The sequence below is a fragment of the Pisolithus orientalis genome (assembly GCF_024613125.1).
Source record: "Pisolithus orientalis strain OTSU chromosome Unknown F5J12scaffold_3, whole genome shotgun sequence".
NCBI classification, from domain to species: Eukaryota; Fungi; Basidiomycota; class Agaricomycetes; order Boletales; family Pisolithaceae; genus Pisolithus; species Pisolithus orientalis.
Genome location: NW_026260784.1, coordinates 1409304 through 1428375, shown reverse-complemented (window position 1 = coordinate 1428375; position 19072 = coordinate 1409304). Strand labels below are relative to the sequence as shown.

Genomic DNA, 19072 nt, shown 5'->3' with positions numbered 1-19072 from the left:
ATCTTGCAACAAGGAGGCAAGATGTGCATCATACTCATCATGGATGCGATCAGGGAGAGTGGAGAACAGTAGATTATACTGTAGCTGTCGCAATTTTGGAAGAATGACAGACGAGACTGGTATGAAGATGTTGCAGGGGGCAGGGAGGAAGGATCCATATGCTTCTTGGACTGGAGAGACTGAAACAACCACATAAGACCTTTCCAAGCGAATGACAGACCTGAGGCGACCAAAGAACGTCCTCCTGGAGGTCATACTGACAAAAAGAACATGCTGTCTAAGCTGGATGGGCTGAGAGGGGGCAGATGAGGGTGGGATGTACCAGGACGCTTCAGGACGGAAGCTGGTAGGAACTCCTGGTAGATATATGTAGCCATGGTCCCTAGCAAAGGGGACAAGCAAAATGACTGATGTGGAGGCAGCCATATCAGAAGAACTAGTGAAATGAGCATCTTTTGGAGGGAGTGCTGTAGAAACGTGTGGAGTGTGCAAATCCTTTCCAATCCTGGAAGGTAGGATCGCGTGGCTGAGCACCACAAGCGAGTGTGGGAATGGTTTTGGTGTCTGCAGAATTGGTGGAGATACATCGAAAACCGGAATGCTGTACACGGGTGCTTAAGAACTTTATTGGCACTTAACTTGCCTCCTCCTTTTTCTTTGGCATTGACAACTTGTTCTTGTGCGAGGGATGACTGCTGACATTGCTGGCTGTCCTTCTTCACATGAGGGCTATGGTCTTCACCTCCATTCATCAGCTACATCCATGTCCACCTCACCAAACACCTTTGGTGTGTGACATTGTGCTCAGAAAAGTCCTATGTACTGCCCAAGGTCAGAGATCAAGTTCTCCTTGATACTGGGCATCTTTGTGTCAAAAACCAGTGTGACAAGATTGCACCCTGATGTCTTGGACCCTTCCAGGTGACTCAGGTCATGTCTCTGGTTGCTTTCCAATTGGAGCTTCCACTAATGTGAAAGGTACATCCTGTGTTCCATGCCTCCCACATCTACCCTTATACAGAAAACAACACCTACAGAACAACTCTGCCTGCACTGCTACTGGAGCTTGTCGATGATGAAATTGAGTGGGAGGTCAAGTCAATAATCAATCACAAGGTTGATGGGAGCAGAGGTAAACAAAGGTATTTGGTCAAGTGGAAAGGGTTCCCTCATTCATCAAATACTTGGGAACCTGAGGAACATATAAAGGGCCACACCTCAGAAGCCCTCTCCCAGTACAAGCTTGCCTGCCACCTTCAAAATTAATGGACTCCCCTCACTCCACCAACACTGAAAATGACTATGCCGACCTCCCCCTTGCAGAATCCATTTATCACCCTGCAGCAGACAGGGATGACCTCTTCATCCCTCCCATCACTGTCTATGCCCCAGCCTCACCTCCAACAACCACCTCCAGCCTTTTTGACTCATACCCCTCATCCCCAGTCTCACAACCCCATTCGTCATCACCCCCTGTTGGCTGCCCTCTCTGACCATGCCCACATGCAGGCTTCTTGGTTAGGAGGGTCCCCACCCCCAAGGCCAGGGTCTCCCCTAGTGGGGACAGTAACCAGCAGGGAAAGGGAAAGGGTAAGGAGCAAGCTAACAATGACTCCAGTAATGGAGGAACCCTGACCAATCCTGCCAATGCTCCTGAACCTTCCAACATACACACCACCTTCACCACCTACTCCAACAGTGCACAATGTGCTGCCCTTGACCTCCTTGCCATGGCCACCCTTGCCCAGGATGACAAGCCTCAATTACCAATCACAGCAAGTGACTACCTGGACATTGTTAGGGCACTTGACATCTTCCATGATGGGGACAACATTGACAGGTGCTCACCAGAACAGGTTGAGTATTTTAGGCTGTTGTCTGAAATCTACAGAGTGACAGATGTGATCAATTTGGCTGTTTCTAAAATCCATATGCAAAAGCTCTCCAGGACTGCTCCCCTGTCAGAGGTAATAATGATCAACATGCTGGAACAAGGTTCTTTGGGACTTCTTGAAGCCATAACTGGTGGTGCCTATCATCACCTTCTCCATCAACAGATAGGCAACTTCCTTGCCCCACCCACTTCTCATCTTCTTGATTGTATTCACCTGAAACAAGAGGAACCATTGGTTTCCTGCAAACAAGAGGAAGAGAAGCAAGCAGAACAAAAGAAGGTCGATGAGTGGAAGGCAATCAAGTTGGCTTATGCTGACTCAGGAGATCTGTTTAAAGAGGTTGGTGCTTGCCTCGGGACTGGAACTCACAACTCCACCTGGGAGGTTTTGCTGCAGGATGCATCATGGGCTGGGCTCCACAAACACTATCACAATGCCATCTACACCACTGACCCTCTCCCTGCAACTCCCTTCATCCCCATCCCTCTTGATCAGCTTCGGTTCTACCTCGGAGGGCAGACCCCCATCCCTGCTGGGCATGTACTTTATCAACATGCATGTTTCCAGTGTCATTACCTGGGACATTGGTCATGCTGCAATGGATGTGGCTCCTGTTTTACTCTGGCCTTCAAGGAACCACCATCTCCATCGTCTCTGTTGCCTGTTGCCTCTTGCACTCATTCCTGCATCTACACTACTTGCCAACCCCTTTCCACCCATCCCACTAACACAGCCAGCTCATCCTCAAGGGTCTGAAGACCATAGAGGGGGGGTGATGTTATGCCCATGTCAGGGGTCTTTCCTTTTTTGACTCTCTGTGGTCATGTGTGTCACATGCCTGGTCACATCTCTCATAATCATCGCCATCCTAGGGGCCCATATGCAGTGAGGCTCTTCAGATCTCCTGCTGTTGTGGTATTTCCAATACCTGTTGAGACCATGCCTGCTGGTTGATCTGGTATTCCACCACCCTCTCTGATGGATGACTTGTTTCTTGTTCTGGTGACTCATTTCTGACTCATTTATGTTGCTCGTATGTTGTATTATAGTTCCAGTGTCTGGCTCCTCATCACACATTGATTGCACAGCTGGTATAGCCTTTGTCCCCCTGCCTGCCCCCATCATATGACACCTTATGACTCCTTTTGACTTATTTATTTGTCTGATTGTTTTGTTGATTACTGTGGATACACGTCACAATGTGCCTCATTGCAACTGGTATGGTACTTGCACTTAGGGGTATATAAACCCATGTACTTTACCTTGTATCCTCAGTTTTTTGATAGCTTGCAACTCAGCTAACTTCCTTCTCACTTGTCCTTGTTCCCTCCTCCTTGTGATCTCAGAAGAACTCACTAGAAGGAAGTGAACCTCCATCAGACCTTTGGGATAACTGAGCCATAGGGGTTACAACACATTTGGCCCATAGACTCCCCCTCATGCACTTTGTGCCTATTCCATTTGAAGAAGTCACCACACTTGGGCATAACATGCAGTAGTTACCAGAAAAGCAGTTACAGAATTCATGGCAACTACCACTTCCCAATATAGACAATGCCCCCTGAGTGACAACCTCTGTTGGTGTTTGAAAAAAATTCAGATTGGAATGTTCCCAAGGCAGGTTACCCTGTCACAAATATTGATAATTTGCACCTGTACTGTGGCTATACAGATGAGCATGTGACCAGTAGATGTGATGGTCACATGATGAGTGACATAAGCAGGGATGACCCTAGATCACATGATTTTATGTAATTGATTACATGATGGTGACCCTCTGGAGCATTCTGTTATGTAATTTACCACATGATCATGGGACTTGACCAATCCAAGAGCTGAGATCTAGATGAAGTTTGCACACTGATGTTTGAGCTTGAGAAGAACCTTTTGGAGCAAAACCTGGTCTGCTTGCAAATGCTATTTGAAGAGAAACCTTCCTATGTTGCAGGTTACAAGAATGCCACTGCTCACTTGCCAACATACAGAATGTTTTGGGTCAAGATGAGGCTTGAGGCAGTTGGCTGCAAGGTTCTGGAATATGCAGGAATGGGGAGGGGGATAAGTAGTCTATCTGTACTTGTGCCATTATGCTGTAGTCAATGCTGTAGTTGAGAATCACAATGCAAAGGTTGAGTCACAATGTTTGGGAGCAGTAACATTCATGAGAGAGTTGTGAATACAAGGTATGCAATACAAAAAATATGAAAACTACAAATGGCTGAATCAACCACACCTCACAAGCTTGGCACAATAGTCCTCCCACATCTGCATTGTGATCATGTCACACAAGGCATTCATCTGCTTGCATGACTCAGCATTCAACAGAATATCTTGCAAGTCTCTGACATCAGTTTCTTTGGGTGCTAGGAGTGGCCCTTCTTCTTCATTGACTGTGTCAGGATCTGGCATGTTGACATTGTCAGGATTGTGGAGGTGGATAATATTGTGAAGGCAGCATGCAGCCACAGGCAACCATGATTGGATCACCATATCATACTCAGGCAGAAGAACGAGAGTGGGAAAATGCCACTTGATGATTCCAAAGTTGTGCTCAGTGTTGTTTTGAAGCATGGCATGGTGAAGGTTGAAGAGTTCTTTGCTATCCTTTGGCCTGTATGGAGTGAATGAGAATCAAATGTACATAAGGATATAATAGTACTTACCATAAGTTAGCTCAACCTCACTTGGCCAAATGATAATGTTGCCCATGGTACAGTACAAGTAATTGTGGAGTTGATGGATATCCTGCATCAGCAAGATAATAGTGCCCATCAGGAATCATGAAGTCCTGCAAGTGCACATTGTGGTAGACAGTAGCATCAGTGGCTGATCCTTCCCAGCCTCCAAGAACATATGTAATAATACCATTGAACAAGCATGCAACAAGACAATTTTGAGATAAGAAACCTTTGTGATTGTGCATCAGATCCCATTCACTTTTTGATGGCACATATGCAATATGTGTGCCATCAAGAGCACCTATGGTGTCCTTGAAGTAAGGATAGAATTTAGTATTGGCAGTGATATGACTGGGGATCAGTGAATCAGCTCTGGGAAGGTGGACATATGTGGTATAAATTTGACCCTTGCTGAATGCATGGAGCATTTGTTTGAAATACCTGGGTAAAATATATGATTAGCAGAAATTCCATGCATTCAGGTGACTGTACACTCACTGTGATATAGTGTCCATTGAATGTTGGAATCACTCGCCAATATGCTGGGCTGATAAGCCTGTAACCATTGTGTACAGGAAAATTGCCAGTTGCTCTTCTAGCATGACATTTCTTGAATCTTGAAGCTGCCCTTCTTGAAGGATAGATATGAGCCTGAGGAAGATATGTTTGTGAATGCCAAGTTTGGTTCTGATCTGCCAGGGGTGCCCATTAAGCAGTTCATCTACCCATCCCTGTCCCAAAAGAGAAGATGTGTGGTAAGGTTCTGGGGCAGTGCTTTGAAGGGTTGCAATTGCAGCCTGGTATATACCAAGTACAGCAGTGACTGTTGCATAGTTCTGAACCTGCTGCATGACTAGCACCATCCAAATGAGATCAGACCTGGAATCTTTGTCATCCTCCTCCTCTTCCTCCTCCATGGTAATGAGGTGATTCTTGACCATAGCAATAGTCAACAGCATAGTGTATAAGTGGTTGATTGCCATGTGCCCACAGCCAGGTATCAACTTGGAAGTCTGCTGAACTCCACACAGACTTGGTTTGTATATGTTTTGCATAAGGAAGCAGAAATTTTGCTACTGTTTAGGCCCTTAGTTCCTACTCCCTCTGTCTCCATCTTCTGTCTGTTGGAGTTACCTCTGACTGTCTGTCTGTACTCTCCCTCTGAAATACAAGGGCTGAGATCATGCAAGGGGGTAGTGCATGAGCTAAACCTGACACCCTCACTCTGCTCTGCCTTTATCTCAGCAGACTTCATTCCTGCCAACACTCCACCAGTTGGAGTTCAGTTCTTCCTGTTGGACTTGCTTCTGAACCTCTCCCCAGACCTTGCCTAGTGTTGGAGTTGGTTGGAGTAGGCCCAAACTTGACAGTACATTCATACTGCACTTGTATGATCTCATTCTCTGTCTCCCAAAAAACTTATACCATAATGAGAACTCAAGCTCAATCCCAGAAAGAGGTCACTGAGAACCTCACTGCAGTGCTAGCTAATCCACATCAACTCCCTTCTGTCATCAAACAATTCCAATCCTTCTCTGCTCAACACCACTCCCATACTGAAGGTGAAAGTGCTTTGCAAGCTGGTTGCTCTGACCTCCACCCAACAAACTTCCATACTCCATCTCCTCATAACCAAGATGATTGACCTGACCCTGACCCTGATTATCCTGATGGTGATCCCAACAGCAGGGGCAGCAGTGATGGGGATATACCTGAAGACCTGGCTGAGCTGCCAGAGGATCCCCTCATAGCTCTTGCTAGAGCTGTCCATGCACTTGCGCAGTCTAGTTCACACACCAGGGACTCCACTCTGAAAACCAAAGTCTGCAAGCCTGACACCTTCAATGGCTCTGACCCTAAGAAACTCTGTGAGTTCCTCATACAATGTGAGCTAAACTTTCAAGACTGCCCTTGTGCATTCTGCTCTGACAGGGCAAAGGTTACCTTCACTCAGTCTTATCTTAAAGGTATGACTCTGGCTTGGTTCAAGCCAGACCTACTAAACCCCAACAATTATGACTGTCTGCTCTGGATGGACAAATATCACAAGTTCTTACAAGAGCTCACAACTAATTTCAGTCTGCATGATGCCATTGCAGATGCCATCCAGCAACTCAAGAGCCATACTATGAAGGATGGCTCTAGAATTACTAAATATGTCATGGAGTTCAATTGCTGGGCTTTGCAGGTCAAAGACTACAGTGTTGGTGCACTCCACCACCACTTTTATAGTGGACTTCCAGACTGCATCAAGGATGAGATCACTCATGTCAGAAAACCCTCTACCCTTGCACAACTCCATGAACTCAGACCATTGATGTGCACTACTGGGAGCATAAAGCAGAGGTCTTGTGCACCACCAAGTCTGCCAGTGACAAGTCACAGTCCTCCAACTCTGACAACAAGCATAAATCATCATCCTCCACCTCTGCCCCAAGGTCTGAGGCCAAGGGCAAGGGCAAACAGAAAGACCTGCCCAAGTCTGACACATCCCAGTCTGATATTGCCCATCTTCTGGGCAAGGATGGCAAACTCACCTCCACTGAATGACAGTGCAGGATGGAAAACAACCTCTGCCTCTTCTGTGGCAAGGCTGGCCACTCTGCCAAGGACTGTCCCAAGTCTACCTCTCACACAGCCAAAGCCCATGCAGCTACAGCTGGAACTCTGCCTCCTCTGCCTGCAGAGAAGGCAGAGCCAAAAAATTAGTCTGCTCCTCCAGGGAGCTTGCACAGCCTGGAGGAAGCATTGTTCCCAACTGTGCACAACCAGACATCCAACTCAATGCATCCACTCTCTCTAGTCCCAATTCTTTGCTTCCATCTGTAACCCTTCTTGGTTATTCTGTTGATACTGTTTCTGTGTTGATCAATTCTGGCTCTTCTCATTGTTTTGTAGACCCATCCATAATCAAAAAATATGCTATTCCCATTTCCTCTGTTTCTCCACCAGTTCTGCTCCACTTGTTTGATGGTAGTACAAATGCTGTCATTTCCCAAGAAGTAGATCTTTCCCTCTGCTTTCCTTCTGGCAATGTCAACTCCATTTCATTTTATGTTACTCCATTGGATTCTTCATGTTTGCTGGTATTAGGACACAACTGGCTCACCCACTTCAATCCATCAATTGACTGGGTACTGGGCAGTATATCATTCAAACCATCATTACAAGGAATGGTGACACCCCAGGTGCCTTTGTCACCTTCTGCTGTGACCTCTGCTCTGGATCCAACACCCTCCACTCTGACTGCAGCTCTTACAGACTTGCTGTGCTCCACTCTGCTTGTCTCACTCATCAATGCTGCTGCATATGTCAGCACCTGTGCTCTCCCTGGCTCTAGACAGTTCTGCCTGCAGCTCTCTGCTGATGATGTGAAGCTTTGTGCATCCTCCACTTCTTCTCTGCCTCCTGACCTCTCCTCAGTCCCTCCTGAGTATCACAAGTTTGCTGACATCTTTAGTAAAGACAAGGCTACTGAACTTCCACCACACTGCTCATTTGATCTCAAGATCAACCTTGAGGAAGGAGCTTCTCTGCCCATTGGCATGATTTACTCTCTGTCTCTGCCAGAGCTTGAAGCTCTCTGCACCTTCATTGATGAACATCTTGGCTATGGTTTCATCAAGCAGTCCACCTCTGCTCATGGTGCCCCTGTCCTCTTCATAAAGAAGAAGGATGGTTCACTCTGCCTCTGCATAGACTATCAAGGACTCAACAAAATCACAAAAAAAGATTGCTATCTGCTGCTGCTCATCTCTGACCTACTCAACTCTCCAAGCCACACTAAAGTCTACACCAAGATTGACCTCCACCATGCCTATCATCTTGTCCACATTGCAGATGGAGATGAATGGAAAACAGCTTTCTGCACTCATTATGGTTCTTACAAGTGGCAGGTAATGCCATTTGGTCTGACTAGTGTGCCTGTGGCTTTCCAGTGGTTCATTAATAGCATCTTTGCAGACATGCTTGATATCTGCCTTGTGGTATACCTCAATGACATCCTAATTTATTTGCAGGACATGGAGTTGCACTGCAAACACATAAAAGAGGTACTCTGCCACCTTTGAAAGCATGGTCTCTATGCCAAGTGAGAGAAGTGTGAGTTTCACTCTGACTCTGTTGAGTACCTCAGTTATGTTCTTTCCCCCTCTGGTCTCACCATGTCTGCTGAGAAGGTTCAGGCAGTCTGTGACTGGCCTGAGCCATGGAAGGTGTGAGACATCCAGTCTTTCCTTGGCTTCACAAATTTCTACAGATGATTCATTAATAACTACTCTGACATTGTTGTTCCACTCACTCACCTCATGTGAAAGGGTGCTCCTTGGAACTTTTCCAAGGAGTGCCACTCTGCTTTCCTCTGCCTAAAGGATGTCTTCAGCTCTGCTCCTGTCCTCACTCACTGGGTTCCTGATGCTCTGCTTGCAGTGGAAACCAATGCCTCCAACTATGCCATTGCTGGTATTCTGTTGATCACCTGCTCCAACAGTGAACTCTGCCTGGTTGCTTTCTACTCCCACACCATGACCATGCCAGAACTCAACTATGATACCCATGACAAGGAGCTGCTGGCTATCTTTGAGGCCTTCTGCCATTGGCAGCATTACCTAGAAGGTTCTGCCTTACCTGTTGATGTGGTGACAGACCACAAAAACCTTGAGTATTTCTCCACCTCTAAGGTCCTCACTTGTCAACAGGCCTGCTGGTTGGAGTACCTTTCACAGTTTAACCTTTCCATCTGCTTCTGACCTGGCTGCCTGGGAGCCAAACCCAATGCACTTGTGCAATGTTGGGATGTCTACCCAAAAGGGGGGGATAGGGACTATGTGCAGGTAAATCCTCACAATCTCTGCCCTGTGTTTACACAGGAACAACTCACATTGTCCCTCTGTACCACCACCCTCATGGCACCTGTGCTCTGCACTGCCATGGTCTTTGATGTTGAGTGCTTGCATTCCAACATCATCTCCACCCTACCATCCAACTCTGTCTCTGCCAGCCATCTTCCAACTCTGACTAAGCCTTGGTGGTCCCTGGACTCCAACATTCTACTCTGCCCTGATGGTCACATCTTTGTCCCTGACATTGATGACCTCTGCCTTTGAGTGCTTTGGTTCAAGCATGACCATCCTCTAGCAGGCCATTTTGGGCAAAACTGCACCCTAGAACTTGTCCACAGGGACTATGTGTGGCCTAATCTCCACTCTGATGTGAAAGAATACATCAGCTCCTGCACTGCCTGTGGACAGAACAAAACTCTGTAGCACTGCCCCTATGGTCCACTGAAGCAACTCCCTGTCCCAGAGAGACCTTGGAACTCCATCTCCATGGACTTCATTGAACACCTCCCCAACTCTGATGGCTACTCTGCCATCCTCATGGTAGTGGACTGCCTCTCAAAACAAGCAGTGTTCATCCCCACCCATGACTTCATCACCTCTGCCAAACTTGCTAAGCTCTTCCTTACCCATGTCTTCTCCAAGCACAGAGTACCAGCTAATGTCACCTCTGACAGAGGTCCTGAGTTCATCTCACACTTCTTCCACTCTCTAGGAAAGGCCCTGGATATGTGTCTTCACTTCACTTTGGGTTACCACCCAGAAGGTGATGGCCAGACCAAGCAAACAAACCAGACCCTCGAGTAGTACCTTCATGTCTACTGTAACTACCAACAAGACAATTGGGCTGAGCTGTTACCTCTAGCAGAGTTCACTTTCAACAACGCACCAAGTGTGACAACTGGAGTTTCTCCCTTCTTCACTAACAAGGGATATCATCCAAACCTGTCTGTGGTCCCTGACCAAAACTTCACCTCTCCAAGGGCTCACAACTATGTCATTGAGCTCTCTGCCCTTCATGACTTCCTCCACTCTGAAATGTCCACTGCTCAGCAGCACTACGAGGGTCCAGCAGATGCCAAATGCATACCTCTGCCTGAGTTCAAGGTCAGAGAACAGGCCTATGTCAAAGCCAAGTATTTCCACTCCACTTGTCCTTCAGAAAAACTCTCCAAAAAGTACTTAGGTTTGTTCACCATCTTGGCCAGGCCAAGTATGCATTCTGTCACCCTTAAGCTCCCTGACTCTATGCACTGGGTACATCCAGTCTTCCATGTCTCACAACTGAAAGCCACAGTGGCTAACCCTTTCCCAAATTGACAACAACCTCTGCCTCCACCAGTAGGTGTTGATGGTGACCTTGAGTATGAAGTGTCAGAGATACTCAACTCTAAGGTGGACCACCATCGCCACCACTGTCAACTCTTGCATCTAGTCTGCTGGGCTGGTTATGAGAACACTGATGAAGAAACCTCTTGGTTGCTTGCAACTGAGCTGGATCACACTTCCAACATAGTCTCTGCTTTCCACAAATGCTATCTGCACAAACCTGGCCCATATCAACCTCTGCCATAGGACTCTGCCCACATAACCTTCCTCTGTGGGCTGACTCCACCCCTTATTGAACTACCTTAAGTACTTTAGAATTTTCTCTGCTTATCTGTTTCCCTTCTCAGAATCACAAGTCTATTTCATAGTAATACAAAATATACAAACTAAAAACAAAAGACAAAAAAAAAGAGAAAGAAATCTACACTACTCTTCCATTGATTGCTCTTCCAACCACCACCTGTGCACTCAAGCTCAGCCATCCTGGCCTCTTGCACATCCTCCCTCCTCATCTCTGCCCACTCTACCCAGGCACAGTACAACACCCACTCATTGGCTGTCCACTCTGCAGCCACTGCCATCTGCTCTGCTGTGTCTGCCATCCTCTCAAAGGCCAGCACAGCAGTCTCATGCACTTTGGCCTGCTTCTCCATGGCCTGCAGCTGCCACTCCTGCTCCCACTCCACCCACTGCATGTGGACTCCTGCACCTGAGGGACCCTTGAGTGGGGTCATGGGTTCATCTTCCTCTCTGCCCACCTCCCACTTGTCATCTGCCTCTTCCATCACCATCACTCTCTCCTTCCCCCTCCCTCATGGTCTCTTCTTCTTCTCTCCTTGGGAACTCCCTGTCCCCACTCTCTTCCATGATGGTCCTGCCACCACATCCTCCCTCATCCAACTACACACCTTTTTTTTCTTGTGGCAGGGCATGCAGGCCCTGGTCTTGCCTTGTCCTGGCTTGCACTGCCCCACTGTCAGGCTCACTACACAGCGAGTGCAGGGGGGCTGCCTGGTTGTGGTGACCACCACAGAGGTTGCAGGGACCCTCTGGGCAGTGTTGACATCATACACCATGCCACATAATCTAAGAAAAATAGAGCTGTGAGTCAGCTCCACCTGACTCATGGTACTCCACCACTCACCTTTGTGCAGCCTCATCCTGCCTGGCCTGGGCCCTCTCCTCAGAGGTCCTCTGCCTTTACCTTTCTGCCTCCTCTGCTGCCTTCTTCCTTCAGGCCTCCTCTTCCTCCTCTGCTCTCTTCCTCTGCTCTGCCTCCAACCTCTCCTCCTCTGCCTTCTACCTTTTGGCCTCCTCATGCTTGGCCTTGTGCTCTGCCTCACTCACACTCTCTCTCTGCTTGGTCTCCTCTCATTTGCATGCCTTCTCTGCAGATTTCTCCTGCTCGGTGTCAGTGGAGTTGTCAGTGAGGATGACCAGGTCTTCATCTGTGACTTGGGAGTAATTGCAGACATGGCCAGGGGTTGGTTGGGGGGGTTTGCTCTGGTGCTGGGAGGACATGATGATGGGGGGAAGGGACAAGGGTTCAGAACCCTAGCACATGTTTTTAAGCAGTTCTTCAGACTCCAACAGAGCTCTGCTGCAGCTAGAGCCATTATCCTCAAGGCATCAGAATAATTTCAAATGGTCAACTCATGTTGATCTCATCCCATACAGGTGGCCTTCAGGGGGGGCACTGTCATGACCATGCATTCATCCTAAGTCCTCACTTGCTCTGCACCCCTTTCTGCTGGTCATTCACTCACTCTGCACCAACTCCACCCATCCTCTGACATTTATGAGTCATCTCTGCTCCAACTGCTGTCAGACTTGTACTGCTCTCCTACTGGACCATGCAGGCTGTTCTCTGAGGAGTCATGTGACTACCCTTCAGACTTCTCCCTGACAGCATGTGGTCAGGTACTCCACAGCACATGCACCACATGGCCCAGTGCCTGGACTGTTTCCTCTTTGGGATGTTCTGTGTTACCCATTCATGTGTCCTCTGTCTACCCTTCATTCATTGTCTAGGAAGTTTTACTTGAAGTTTTATGAGTCTCTGTATGTCAGTTCCAATTCCAGTTACCATACCTCCATAGTAGTATAAAAGCATGTATTGTACTCCACTGTTCTGCAGTATGAATATCAACTTAGTTCCTACTCCCTCTGTCTCTGTCTTCTGTCTGTTGGAGTTATCTCCAACTGTCCATCTGTACTCTCCCTCTGAAATATGAGGGCTGAGATCATGCAAGGGGGTAGTGCATGAGCTAAACCCAATGCCCTCACTCTGCTCCACCTTTATCTTGGCAGACTTTGTTCCTGCCAACACTCTGCCAGTTGGAGTTCAGTTCTTCCTGTTGGACTTGCTTCTGAACCTCTCCCCAGACCTTGCCTAGCATTGGAGTTGGTCAGAGTAGGCCCAGACTTGACAGATACCAGAAAAGTCATGGAATTCCATCTCTACAGATTTCATTGAGCACCTACCAGCATCCAGTGATCACACTGCTATCCTGGTGGTTGTGGACTGACTATCCAAGTGGGCTATATTCATACCCACCTATGACACTATCACCTCCCCCAAACTTGCTAGACTTTTCCTACTCCATGTCTTCTCAAAGCACAGTGTTCTGGCACATATAACCTCTGACCAAGGCTCTGAATTTGTCCCACACTTCTTCTAGTCCTTGGGTAAAGCACCGGATATGTGCCTACACTTCACTTCTGGATACCACCTGGAAGGAGATGGCCAGACCAAACAAGCAAATCAGACCTTGGAACAGTACCTCCAGGTGTATTGCAACTACCAACAGGACAACTGGGCTGAGTTACTTCCATTGGCCAAGTTTGCCTACAACAATGCCCTGAGTGCTACCACCAGTGTCTCCCCTTTCTTCACCAACAAGGGTTACCACCCTAACCTCTCAGTCTTCCCTGAAAGGGACTTATCCTTGGCATGGGCTAGGGACTATGCCATGGACCTAGACAAATTACACCAGTTCCTACAAGAAGAGATGGCACAAGCCCAAGCCAGATACCAAGGTCTGGCAGATGCAAAAAGGCTACCAGTGCCCAAGATCAACCTCAGTGACCAGGTCTATGTCAAAGCCAAGTACTTCCAGACCACAAGAACATCACAGAAACTTGCAGACAAGAACCTAGGCCCCTACTTGGTAATAGCCCAGCCCAGCACTCACTCATTCACCCTTTGCCTCCCAGACTCCATGTGCATGGTATACCCAGTGTTCCATGTGTCACAGTTAGAACTGGCACACCCCAACACCATCCTGAACTGAACCTGGCCACCACCACCTCCAGTCAAGGTGGACAGTGAACCAGAGTACAAGATCACTGAGATCCTCAACTCAAAGGTAGACCAATGACAGAGGTGTAAGCTACAGTACCTGGTATGCTGGGCTGGCTATGAGGGCACCAACAAGGAGACATCCTGGCTGCCAGCCACTGAGCTGGGCAATGCTGAGGACCTACTTGCTGCTTTCCATGCCACCTATCCTGGTAAACCTGGACCAATCACTAGTTAAACATATCTTTCCTTTCCTTCTCTCTTTTTCTTACTTTTGTGTCCCTTATTATACTGAGAACAGTTAGATGCATTGATGATATAGTACATACATTGGTGTTTGGTCCTAACTGGCACTGTCACTTGGAGTCCCCCTCAAACATGTCCCCCTTGCTCATCTGGAGCTCTCATTCCTCCCCACTCTCCAAACTGGACCACTGACCCTTCATATGCATGTCCTTGGGCCAGCACATAATCCCCTTGTCCAACTCCACCCCCACTCCTTCTTGATCTGACTGGAGGCTCTCAAGCTCCAGATCTGCCACATCCAAGTGCAACTCCTCACTGGACTCAGATGCTGGGGGGGTTGGGCAAAGGACAAATTCAAACTCACCCAGCAGGTCCCCCAGCCAACTGTTGAACCAGTGCTGGGTCTCCCTCCTGGCTTGCATCTCTGTGGTTTGACAATCCATAGCCACTGCAATTAACTCAAATCCTCTGTTGACTGCTGCAACTAAGGGGTCAGTGGGAGTGGCAGAGGGCACACCTACCCCTGAGGGGCCAGCCTCCAACTCACTGGGTACCCCAGACCTGGTCTGAATGACCTTCATCTTCTCCCCAGCCCTTGGCAACATGGCATCCTCTGGCACTCTCTTCTTCCCAGCCTTTGCTCCAACCTCTTCAATCTTGGGCTCCACCCCCTCAGGAAACTCACACCTGACCTTCATATTAGTACACTGTCACACATCCTCTTCTTTCACTTACTCTGCTGCATGTGACTGAAGGTACACAGTACCTGCCCCTTTTTGCATTGTTGGCATGACATGGCATTCACAACACCAGTGCTCATCACCCACACCTTACCCTTCAGTTCTCCCACCATCTGTTGGGCATGGGTCTCCTGCTCCTGACACTTGGCCTCCAATTGTTCCTGCTCCCACCTTTTGGCCTCCAGTTGCTCCTGCTCATGCCTTTTGGCCTCCAGCCACTCCTGCTCATGTCTCTTGGCCTCCAACTGCTCTTGCTCTTGATGCTCAGCCTCCAGTCACACTCTCTCAAGCCTTTCCACCTCCAACCAGGCAGCCTCTTCCCTCAATGCCTTGCACCATTTGTGCTTGGCCATCTTCACCCAAATGTTGACCTCCTTGCCATCACTAGTAGTCTGGAGCTCAGGCATAGTGGCCCTCTGGAAACCAGATGGGTTGTTGGGTACATGTGGGGAAGCTTGATGAGAAGACATGATGAAGGAGTTGGGAGAAAACAAGTCTTCACAAAGGCACACCTTTTTAACCCTGGGGAACATGTGTTCTACTGGCACAGCAACTGCTGACCTCATGTACCTTAGGGTGGGTCTCAGGGGCTTGACCCTAAGAGGGGGATGCTGTCATATGCTGAGACAACCACAGCTCAGTATTAAGTTCTGAATGCCAAGTCAATGCTGAACACCAAAATGAACTCTGTTCCTCACTATACCTTTCTAGTTAGCTTTTGTACTGCCCTCACTTGTGCCAAGGCAGTGTCTGTCTTCAGCTCTCCAACCCCTGCCTTCTTGCTTGACTTTTAATTAGTTCCTTGCACTGCTATTTAGTCCCTCACTGGTAACCCCAGCCTTCAGGTTGCCAGTCTTCAGTATATGAACTCTATGTGGATTGTACTTAGCTCATCAGTCTGAATATCAACCTAGCTCACCCCCTCAGTTCCTAGCTTAAGCCCAAGACAATTCTCAGCTTTTGCTCCTGACCCCCCTCAGCTTTCTCTGACTTCAACCCAGCTTGTGCAAGGGTCTAGCACATGAGCTAAGACCAAGGGTTGTTGCACCCAGCACTCAGCCTTCAGCCTTCGACCCTCAACCCAGTCATGAACTTAACAATGCATCAGGAAAATAATACTTAGCACAAAAAATTTGCAGGTGGCGATGCCATGGGAGCTGCCTTAAAAGGAAATGCTGCCCTCAGGCAGGGGGCAGGGAAGGTGGTCAAGCATTTGGGTGGGCCCCACCAGGCATCACACTGTCATGGCTCAGGCAGGGTGGCTTTGGAGGGTGCCAAGGAACTCTGTTCACATCCTACACATGTTTATCTATGCTCTTAGCTAATGAAGAGTGGGAAATTTGCATCAGGAACAGGTTGTAAAGTGCAAAATCCATTGTAAAGTGTGCTAAGTCACTTAGCACTGGGAAATTTGCAGCCAGATAAGCAAATTTTCCCAGGCAGGAGGGTGGCCCATGCCAATTTTTTTGCAAGCTTACATTCACACACACACAGCCAAGCACCAAGTGCACATGCCACATGTGAGGCACAATCATGTGACCACTTCCTGCCCCTGAACACCACTCATCTAGCAAATTTGGGTGGGTCTCTTCGCAGAATAGCCATTTATCTCATGCATAATTACATGGCCTATGTACAGTGTCTTTCAGTAGAATTGAATTGAGTACCAATGATTGGGAAAGGGTTGCATGCAGGTCACAAGTCACCCAACCATGACTTTCTCATATGTGCACCTTCTGCTTTGTCAGCGCATTTGCAGTGGCTGTGAGCACAGCCACCTGCAAATTTTTCGGAATAAATGTACTTTACTATTTTTGACTTTTTGTGACTATTGTGACTTTTTGGGAAGGAATCTACTATTGTCACCCATGTCCATTAGGCATTGCTGCACTGCTCTCACTGATGTTGGTCTTGTTCAAACCACCTAATTCATAGCTTTCAGTAGATACCACATACATTCAAATTGATGGAGGTTCCAAAGAGATATTGTGATTTTTCTCTTGGACAGTGTGCATCACACCAATGGCTCAATATCTCTGAATTTTCATACATTTCCTAGTCTTCTTGGCTTAGATATATCATCACTTAGTTGTCTCAATAGAATCTGTTCTCTTTTCATTCTTCAAAACACTGTATATAGTCAAAAAAAAGTACAGATAGTAGATTCCTTCCCAAAAAGTCACAAATAGTCACAATAGTCACAAAAAAGTCATAAAAAGTCATAAAAAAGTCAAATATAGTAAAGTTTTAATTTCCTGCTGTGTTGATGATCCCCAAGCAGTTTAAAATGCCACCATACCAGGAAAACCACACTTTTTCTAACTGTTCTAATCATTGTTATATCAGAAAAAAAAAAAAAGATGTCAATGGGTCTGATTGTCATGACCATGACATCAGCTTAAGCCCCTAACACCTACTCTGCCCTCTTCCAATGTGTTCCTGCACTCCTCCAACCCTCCCAACACATCTCTGCACCTCTCCAAGATCCCCTGTCCACATTCCAACTGCCTCTGCTCACCTGTGCCTCCTCCAAGGCCTTGGTCAGCTCAGTGGAATGTCAGACTTGCCACCCTGCATTCCAGATAGGGTTCTGCCCTTGTGTTGGTTTTTCTCCATTCTTCCACTCCTTCAGTATTTACCCTCTCTCCCTCATTGTAGTAGTTCCCTTGTCTCAGTTAAGGTCCCCATCATTGCTGTCCTCTGTCCCTTATGTTGGAGGTACTGCTAACCTCTTATATGTTTATTGGTCTGCATTCTACACTGCCCCACCCTTGACCTACATTGTATACAAGGCCATGTAGTATTCCAATGTAATCAGTATGGATATTGACAATAAAGTCCCCACTTCCAACTCCCTCTGAGTTCCCTCCAGAGTTTCATCTCCACTCCCTCTGTAGGAACACCAATCCACTGTCACACCCAAATAAGGAATTAACAACATGCAAGGGGCATGGAATACACATCATAACCCCAAGAGGGGGCAAGTAAAGAAAAATACAAAGGTGGGAGTAGGGGCAGACATGCCCCAACAGACAAGATATCAAATGGTGGTTCCCATGTCAGCCTCCATGCACATACTGTTCTCATCAGGTTATGAGCCACACCCGCTTGTAACTGACCTCACTGCCAAGCCACCAACATAGAGCTGAGAAGATCCACCTGCTTATCTGTCAGAAGGGGGGGAAGAGAGATGTCAAGAGCAAGGGCACCAGGCATTCCATGAAGCATGATGCCCAAAGGGGATGGACCCCCTAATGCACAGACCAATGAGCCAACATGGTCCTCACCTGCAGCACCAATGGCTTCAGCTAGTGCCCCAAGGACATTGCAGGTAATGCCCAGCTCTCCTATATGTTTGCCCACACTTGCAGGGCCCTTGTCACAACCAGTAAGGTTGAGCCCAGTCATTGATGGGTCCTTGACATCAGTGATGGCATTGTCAAAGGGGAAAGGGTGAGCCAGGTCTAGAGAGAGAGGACAAGAGGGAGAGATGAAGATAGTCAAGACAGAGAAGCTCACCTCTAATAACTGGGCAGCATGGAAAAAGAAGATTGCCACTGTACTTTGGCTCCAAGATCTGTACAAGATGGTGACAGGGGATGACCTGCAACTGTTGTGAGTCAAAGTGTGGTTCAGTGGTGGAAACCAACCAAAACCAATACAAAAGACAATAAGAGTGAGTGGTGGTGTGCCTATGCAGTACCTAGATGGTGGAACCTTTTATTCAGGAGGGATTTTACAAGCTACAACACTCAAAGATGAGTGCTGAGGGTTGGGGGTGCTCCTGACAAAGAGGGAGCAAGAATGCAATAGAATGTGATGGGGTAGACTGCTGTCAGCCTACAGAAGGATGAATGAAGACTTAATTTGATGATCTGAGCTGCACTGAGCTCAGGGAGGACTTGGAGTGAAGTATATTGATGACAGACAATGATAAGCAAAGTAGATGATAGTTAGACCTTTAATAAAGTCTCAACTATCAAAGCTGATAAATGATTTACTGAGTGATGATAAAATGCAAGCAAGAGAGGCTCTCTGATATCTT

At 47.5% G+C, this 19072-nt stretch overlaps 2 protein-coding genes across 2 annotated transcripts; both read right to left on the bottom strand.

Annotated features, from left to right (window-relative positions):
* Positions 1 to 14445: 14445 nt before the first annotated feature.
* Positions 14446 to 15497, bottom strand: F5J12DRAFT_888576 (uncharacterized protein; the record flags this gene model as incomplete). The annotated part of the gene is made up of 4 exons (XM_051747264.1): positions 14446 to 14974; positions 15023 to 15059; positions 15122 to 15272; positions 15327 to 15497. 4 exons carry the CDS (start codon positions 15495 to 15497, stop codon positions 14446 to 14448), a joined length of 888 nt encoding a protein of 295 aa, XP_051604355.1.
* A 2650-nt stretch (positions 15498 to 18147) lies between these two features.
* F5J12DRAFT_888575 (uncharacterized protein) lies at positions 18148 to 18435 on the bottom strand (the record flags this gene model as incomplete). Its single annotated transcript, XM_051747263.1, has 2 exons — positions 18148 to 18278; positions 18315 to 18435. 2 exons carry the CDS (start codon positions 18433 to 18435, stop codon positions 18148 to 18150), a joined length of 252 nt encoding a protein of 83 aa, XP_051604354.1.
* Between the last annotated feature and the right edge of the window lie 637 nt (positions 18436 to 19072).